Below are 7,955 nucleotides of genomic sequence, written 5' to 3' on the forward strand. Positions count from 1 at the left end.
TAATGACAAAGCAGGGAATTAAACAAGGGTCTCCAAAGTCTGAACCCCTGGAACTGTCTTCTCTTTTAAAAGACTAAGGAAAAAAATATATTGAACTGATAAAATTAAGCGGTGGGTTTACTGAAAACATGATAACCTGTGGAAATCTTCCCTGCTAGGTATCGCAACTTCAGGAACAAAGTGAGACTCAATAAAAAAAAAGGATTTGATGGTTACATAAACAACAAAAATATTTGGCCAGGAGAAAACTATAAAGCGTATAAATTGCTCTGCAGGGCACAAGTCAACTGCTGGCTTTCAGGGACCAGGAAGGAACTTTCTTTGCGAGGTTACTGTATAATTGTCTGTAGCAGTGTTCCTTCCTTTGAAATGTTTCATCTTGACCAGTGGAGGCAAGGTAACAGGTCATGTAGTTTTGTGAAGTTTTTTTTGTGACAGGGCCATTATCTGGTACCTGATGATGATTTATTCTGCCTGTTTGATATCACACCTTTCTCCAGGGTTATGTTCACCTTCTTCTTAAATGTCGCAGGCAAAGACGTTCCTGCTCCCTACCCTACATGACAAAACTTGTGAAGACAGAAGTCCCTGACATGAGTGTATTATTCTTGCCATTCATACTAGACTTTCCCTTGCTTATGTTTGCTCCAGTTCTCCTCTGTGACTGTCTGGGAAGGACGTGAAGGAAGCCCTCTATTGCAGGGGCTGTAGCCCTAGTCTTGTGTCTGCTCCTGGTTATTGTCTGAGCTGTCCACCTATTGCAGTCATGTCTCGTTCTGTAACCTGTGCCTTACCACTGTGGTGCTCTTTGTTCCAGTCTACAAGTTAAAAGTGTTATTTTTTAAAGCCGTGTTGCTGCTCTTCTGGGTAACTTGAGGTATTTTGTGTCTCTTACTTTGTATCTTGCAGGAAGAGCCAAGGAGCAAATCCAAGATCTGTGCCAATGTTTTCTGTGGAGCTGGGCGGGAGTGTGCAGTGACTGAGAAGGGAGAGCCAACCTGCCTCTGCATTGAGGTATGGGGGCAGCAACTGAGACGGGTGTCACCACCATCAGCCCCCAGCTGGCTTTTGATCACATGATGGGATGAGGTGACAGCTGTTTTGGAGCAGCTGCGAACTCACAGTGGTTCTTCAAACAGCCAGGCCTTTCCCAGTGCTGTGTGGGGAAAGAACCTGGGGCTTGCAGCTGTGCTGCTCAGACAACTGCCTGGGGTCTTTACATGTACAGGAAACTTGGCTGGAGGTCTTCTTTGGGAAAGCCCAGCAGGGTACTGATACGCAGCTGGCTTTGGAGGGCACTCTGTGGAGTGATTTGTGAGCCCTAAGACAGCCTGCCCTCAGTGGTGTCTTGTTCGAGGAGGTTACAAGTACCCTACTAAAAATCAACTTTTGTAAAATGGAAATAGTTGTGGTAGGATGCTGTGGGCATTAACTTCATCCAGCAGGGAGCCAGAGACTATTAGAAGAGTCTTTCCCAGCTGCAAAGACAAAGAAGTGTCTCCCTTCTCCGCTCTGCCTGTTCTTTCAAACCATTCCTGCCTGGCTCTTGGAAATGTGCATACGGCTCTTTGTTCCCACTGCCCTCAGACCCTGGAGCTCTGACATGGCCAGCCTGGGCACTGGAGAGTGAAATGCCCCATGAGCACGAAGAGAGTCTCAATCTGGTAGGCTTGGCCACACTGAAAGGGGTGGGAGAAAGAAGCCCACAGCCTGACCGGTGGCACTGGTGAACTCTCCCTGTGCTATAGGCTGTGCTGTTTGCTCGTGGCTGAAGGCTTATTCTGCATTTGGCTGCAGAAAGGTGGATCAGAGCCTACAAAGAGATGCAGCAGAGCTGAGCAAGCAGAGGTGCACAGAACAGATTTACAGAAACGCCTTTGAGCACACACATCTGTGGCACACAGAGCAGTATTTGCAAGATTATGCTCAGTATTTATGCTGGACACTGATTTCTCTGCTGGGCTCTGTGTTCAGGAAGGCTCCTGTTATAGTGGTGATGGAGGCTGAGCTAAAGTGAAGCTTTCGAACCCACACCCACAGACTTGCCTGTGGAGGTGTTTCTGGGGTGGTAATGGGTAGATTCAGCCTGTTCCAAACACCTTTTGGGCCAAGAGAACTGTGCCAGGGGCTTCTGTTGAGTTGGGCTGACACTGGGACTCACCTCCCTCCATTTAGCTGTGCCAAAGAGACTGGTGAAATGCTGTCTTCTCTGGCTCTCTCACAGCGATGCAAACCTCACAAGAGGCCTGTGTGCGGTAGCAATGGCAAGACGTACATGAACCACTGTGAGTTGCACCGTGATGCCTGCCTCACTGGCTCCAAGATCCAGGTGGATTACGATGGACACTGTAAAGGTAACCATGGGTGTGAGGGCCAGCTACACTTTAGGAGAGGAAGAGTCAGAAGCCAAGCATGATTGCAGGCAAGGCAGAGTTCTCACCAGCCAGGACCTTGTCCTACAGTTGCTGAATGGGGTAAACAGGGCAAGCCTGGGAGCAACAGCCAGATTCAACCAAGAGTCCAGATCATCAGGCAGATTTGTGATGACAAAGCAGGCCTGAAGTCAAGCCATGAAAATCAGATCTGGTGATGGTAACCAAAATCAGGCACAGGCTAGTAAGTGCCAGGCAAGTCTGTAGTGATGCAGTCTGTTGTAGCAGGTCTGTGATCAAGGTGGGAAGACAGTCACCAGGTCAGGGCCTAGATCAACAGAATTTATGACAGGTATCGGAAGCTGGAGACAGGCATACCGACAACATAATCCCAGACAAGGACTAGGGGCTGAGACATCAACTAAAGCAGAGACCCTGGGCTCATGGGTAGAGAGTGTGTGTACCGAGGCTCTAGGTGAGGTTGACAAGGCCCTCATTAGTTCCCTCAGAACCCTGACACTTTGGGTGCGGTGGGATCTTAGAGCTATTGTCTCCCTGGGTGGCTGAGAAGGCGGCAGTCAGGAAAGCGCAACTTCTTGCTCCTGCCTGCCCCTCTCTGAGCTTGTGGATTCAGCCAGGCAAGTGTCTCAGTATGCCTGCTGAGGAGAGGTCAGACTCTGAAGATACCATCCATGTTCATGAGGGACCTCAAGAACTTTAGGAGCAAAGATTTTGCCTCAATGGTGGGGCTGTTTAACTCACTCCCACATCAACCGCATAGTAACAAAAAGTGTTTCTTTATGTTCAGAGAGAATTTCATGTGATTAAGTATGTGCCTGCTGCCTCTTGCACTGTCAGTGGACACCACGAACAGGAGCCTGGCTCAGTCATCTTCATTCCCTCCCATCAGATTTATAAACATGAATGAGATTGCCCCGAGCTTTCTCTTCTTCAGGCTAAACAGTCCTCAGTCTCCCCTTGGGGTGACAGATGTTCCAGCCCCTTAATCATATATGTGTCCCTTTTGTTTCCAAAGACTCACAGGTTACTCCGCTCTTGCCCAGGCAGCACCCAGGGTGAAAAGAGGTTTGTATTCCTTCATATTGCATTAGAAATGTCTTCTTCTGTCTTTCATTAACAGAGAAGAAGTCTGAGAATCCAGCTGCAAGTCCAGGTGAGAAGCCATCTCCTTGCACGGGTGGGGCCTCTCTATGATGTGGGAAAAGAGATGGGGAGGAAGGTCTGCTGGGGGAGCTGCACAGCTCTGTGTAAAAAGTCATACCTTTGCACTGGCTGTAGCAGAGTCTGGGTTGATAAATCAGATGAAATATGATTGCTCAGCTCTTTACTCCTGGGTACTCTTTCAGAGCTCATACATCTCCTGGGATCTGCACTGTGCCAGGATGTCTCAGGGACTCTGAGCATGTTCAGGGTGGAACAAAACCCAGTTTACTCTAGGGCCACAAGCTACGTTCATCACACAGACTGAGGGAAGAGACGGTGCTTTGCATAGTTTGTTGGGGATCTTAGACACAGGAACTGTGGATTTATGTCTCAGCTCTAAGAGCACTCTTTTGAAAGGAGACTTTGCTTAGGAGTGATTAGCCGATGGGCGCAGATGCGGAGAGGCAGTACTGTGTAGTGAATGGGGCATTGTCTGAGGAGTCGGGAGGTGTAGCTGAACCACCTCTTCCATCAGCAACAAGTTCGATTCCCTGTTTCTCCCTGGTTTCTTCTCTTATGTATTGCTTTGTGATTTTGGGGCCATGGCCTGTGCTTCATCAGGAGACCCTTTTCCCGTCCATGGGCTCTGACTGCTAGAGCTGTATAATCATCAACTTCAGCTTCCTAGAAAGACGGGATGCAAACTTTCATACAGAGTTAAGGAAAAGGACCGTGTCAGGGCATGGCCACCACCTCAAAACAGTTTCAAGGAAGTTCAATATTAAACGAGCAGAATCCCTATGGCATTTTCTTTAATCTGTCCATCTGATTGCGACTGTAATCACTGAATTCAGAAGGATATCTTTAAGTGCGTGTAAGCAACACAAATGCACACTGGTTTCCCTTCTGGCTCTGTTGACCTCTGGCCAGGTGTGACAACTCACAGGAGCTAGAAGATCCTAAATATATGGTTCAGTATTAGCACTCGAGGTGATATCTACCCAGAGAAAACTGTGACTGTAGAGAGCACTGTGAACAAGCCCAGCTTGATTCCCCTCTCATTTCCAGTCAGAGTGGGCAAGTCAGGGTTTTAAAGAAACAAAATCCTCTGAGATAGTAGATTCTGAAATTCAAGTCTTGGTGACAGCAGTTTGCTCAGTTTAGTCTTTCCCTTGCCGAGAATAGTGGTTTTGGTACTTGAGGGTTAATGGGTGAGTGCCTGTTCTGCTCCCAGTGAGGAGCCCTAGTGACTCTGTTCGGGCCGGTCAGTCTCCTCCCTCCCTCAGTCTGGAGGCCCTTCGCGCTAAGATGAGTCAGCCCCGGGTTGCTGTTACATAAGCTTTGAGGACGGGAAGGCAGAAGGGGTTTGGCAGGAGTGTTGTTTTCTGGCCTTGCCACATGGTGTCACCCACAGCCCATCCGCGTTCAGCACATGGCACCTCTGCTTTGATCTGGCCCTGACGCTTCTCCAAGGATGAGGGGCCCGTGAGCTGCCATCAGGGCTGGCTCACTCTTTTTTATTTCCAGTCGTCTCTCTGTGGTCTCCCTGCCAACTTCGTTTCTTTCATCCTTGCTTTTTCTTCTGCTACACCTTCTCCCATGACAGTCGTCTGCTACCAGTCGGACAGGGATGAGCTTCGTCGCCGTGTCATCCAGTGGCTGGAAGCTGAGATTATCCCAGACGGCTGGTTTTCCAAGGGCAGCAACTACAGCGAAGTCCTGGACAAGTATTTCAAGGCAAGTAGAGCAGTGGTTGTCTTAGAGACCAGAGAATATTTCTTGCCCTGTCATTGCAAAGTAGATGCCATATCGCCACCCAAAAGGCTCCAGTGTGTGATCGGCCTGTCAGGCTGGGGGCCAGAGAGGTCTGGTATGTCCTACAGCGTGATGTGTTATGGGGCTGCCTGCAGCAGCTGCTGACAGAGCCACAGGTGTGGCTGCAGGACAGCCCAGACCTGGAGCATCTCTGGGAATCTGACCTGGCCAGGGGAAGATGAGGACAGACCAGGTGTGCCTGTGGCAGGGCAGAGAAGAACGGATCTCAGGAGACAAAAGATAGCCAGAGGAGAAAAGATGGGTGAAAGTGCTGGAAATGCAGGTAGAATGAGCAGGAAGCTGGGACAGGAGCTGCTGATCCTGTGTTCCAGATAGTCCCAAGACCATGATGTGGGGATAGGGAACACTTAGGGGCCTTCAAGCTGAATATTTGCTTGCAAGGAGTATGGCCCAGTTGTGGCCAAGAGCTGGCAGTTCTCTAGTGCTCTGCAGAGAGAGAGGAGCTGCCTGCGAGCATGTGGCCCTGCAATAATCCCATTCCTCTTCCCTCCTCCCTGTCAGCTTGTCCCTCAGCACATCCCCACCCCCTTTTGTAACCAGCAGATCACACTTCTCCCATGCTCCTGCCACATGCACTGCTGCGTCCCTCCCCCTCACATGCAGCTCCTGATAAAGACTTCAAAGCATTCAGGATGGAGCTGGAGGAGCAGGTGGGGAAAGGGGGAGAGTGTTTAAATCATAAGCTGTTGACAGCGAGAGATTAATGGTGCCTGACAGGAGTTAGCGCTGCAAGCAAATTTGCCATGGCAATGGCACCCCCTGGTGAGACGGAGGAAGCTGGTTCCTGTGCTCCAGAGGGCATCTTCGCCTTTGTAGCCATTAATGCTGCTCCATCTGTGGAAACCCACTTGCGACCCACCGCCTCAGGCACCCCTGCCGGCGCCTGTCACCACTCAAAAGCTGCAGCGTCCTGCGTAGCGAAGCTGCTCGGTCCATCCCCGTGCAAACATGCTGTCACCAGCCACCTTCACAGAAAGCCTTCCCAGGCCGTGGGCTTTGCTGAAATGCGTGAGTGAGCCGTGGGCTTCCTTCACCTCTGTGGCACAGCCCAGTCACCCCTGCCAGCCCCATGCCTGTTGGGGTGCTGGTGAAATCCCGTGGCTGCCGCTGAGGACCAAAGGGGGAATTTCCTTCTGTGTCAGGTGGTAATCCACCGTATCAACAACCTCTGAAGCTCTGAAATACTTTTAAATCAGAATTCAGAGCCTGGAGCAACTTGGGACAAATACAAGCCAAGCAAACTAAATGGGTTCAAACATACACAAATTTGTTTCACCAATGAGGGTCCCCTGTCGCTGGGGGAATTCTGCCATGCCCAGCACTGGGGCTCTGCACGCCTGCCGTGCAAATGGCCTGATTTATGCCCTGCAGGTAATAAGCTCTGGAGACAAAGAAGACATGAAGCTTTTCCCTTTTCTCCTTGATGAGGAGGTTTGCAGATACGTCATTAAGCTGTTTCCCTCCTGGAAGCCTGACTTGTGTGGATCACTAGGATGTGGATGGTATATCAGGCGGGCAATGACCTTTAAGGATGTTTATTCAAGAGGAGTGAGGCCAGTAGCGGGAAGCTGCCCTGTTTTGGAGGGTCTCTGGGAGAACGTGTAAATGCAAGGAAACTAGCTTAAATGAGTCTTAAACGGTCGTTAAGGGAACTGTGGTCACTTTCACAAGAAGTAGCGGGAGGACAGACTTCAAAGTCCGGTGGAGTTAGTCAGTAGTGTTAGCTGAGCAGTTATATGCAGGCTATAGTGTGCACCGTAATTTTCATAGCCCTACGGGTTTCTCCTGAACCACATAAAGGCAACAAAAGGCAGTGGCTCTTCCAGCATTCCTGGAAGCACTGCATGAGGAGACAGTGGCCTGCCCCAAGTCACACAGCAAAAATTAGCCAGCAGCGGTCTGTGTGCAGAACTCATTTTCCCCTCACTGCAGTGCAGCTGTCTCTAAGGGGGCCTGGCAGTTCCTGCTGCGTGCCCTGCGCTGGGATGTGACATCTCCAAACAGGAAGGCAAAATGCAGTTACTTCTTTGAGAGTACAGCCAGGATTTGGGGGCTAAAATCCTGTTCTTCAGTGCCAGGAGTCCTGTCAAGACCTTAAGAAGTTGGTGGCGAGGCGTTGTGCTTTTGCATTAAATTGTTCCTTCTTTGGGATTAGCAGAAAATTGCTTCCTGTGAGTTTCCCTTTTGTCACTGTCATAGTCCAGGCAAAGCTTTGGATTTACACATATTGGAAAGCTGACGCCTCCTTGAATGCATCTGGTCTGCTTTAAGGCAGGAGGTACATGAGAAGGCTAAGAGCTGACTGGAACAAAGAGGAGAAATAGGGTTAGAGCCATAAATCAAGCAGCAGGAGGGGAATGAAAGGCAGTGTAGCTTATCGGTGAGAACTGGGCTAGGATAATGTCTCCCGGTTTTGATGCTAGTATGGATATTGCTGTTTTTCTCTTAGCCTCTGTTCTTTGTGCAAATCAGGCATGATGCCACCTGTTTCACTAAAGCTTCAAAAATGCTAAGTACATACAGAAGAGGCAGAGGAAGGGGTACCCCAAACCGATAAATTAGATCTCCTTCCCATCTTTCCCT

General features: G+C 49.7%; 1 protein-coding gene across 1 annotated transcript in view; it reads left to right on the forward strand.

Moving 5' to 3' along the window:
- Positions 1 to 877: 877 nt before the first annotated feature.
- The window catches only part of FSTL1 (follistatin-like 1), a gene marked incomplete at its 5' end in the record, with an annotated part of 12,184 nt that continues 5,106 nt past the window's right edge, over positions 878 to 7,955 (forward strand). The window contains 4 exons of the mRNA XM_010138066.1: positions 878 to 1,014; positions 2,225 to 2,354; positions 3,514 to 3,546; positions 5,143 to 5,273. Of these exons, the coding sequence (XP_010136368.1) occupies positions 878 to 1,014; positions 2,225 to 2,354; positions 3,514 to 3,546; positions 5,143 to 5,273 (431 nt within the window). The remainder of the gene's footprint in view (positions 1,015 to 2,224; positions 2,355 to 3,513; positions 3,547 to 5,142; positions 5,274 to 7,955) is intronic.

The sequence above is a fragment of the Buceros rhinoceros genome, unplaced genomic scaffold (assembly GCF_000710305.1).
Source record: "Buceros rhinoceros silvestris isolate BGI_N320 unplaced genomic scaffold, ASM71030v1 scaffold16756, whole genome shotgun sequence".
In the NCBI taxonomy this organism is placed as follows: Eukaryota; Metazoa; Chordata; class Aves; order Bucerotiformes; family Bucerotidae; genus Buceros; species Buceros rhinoceros.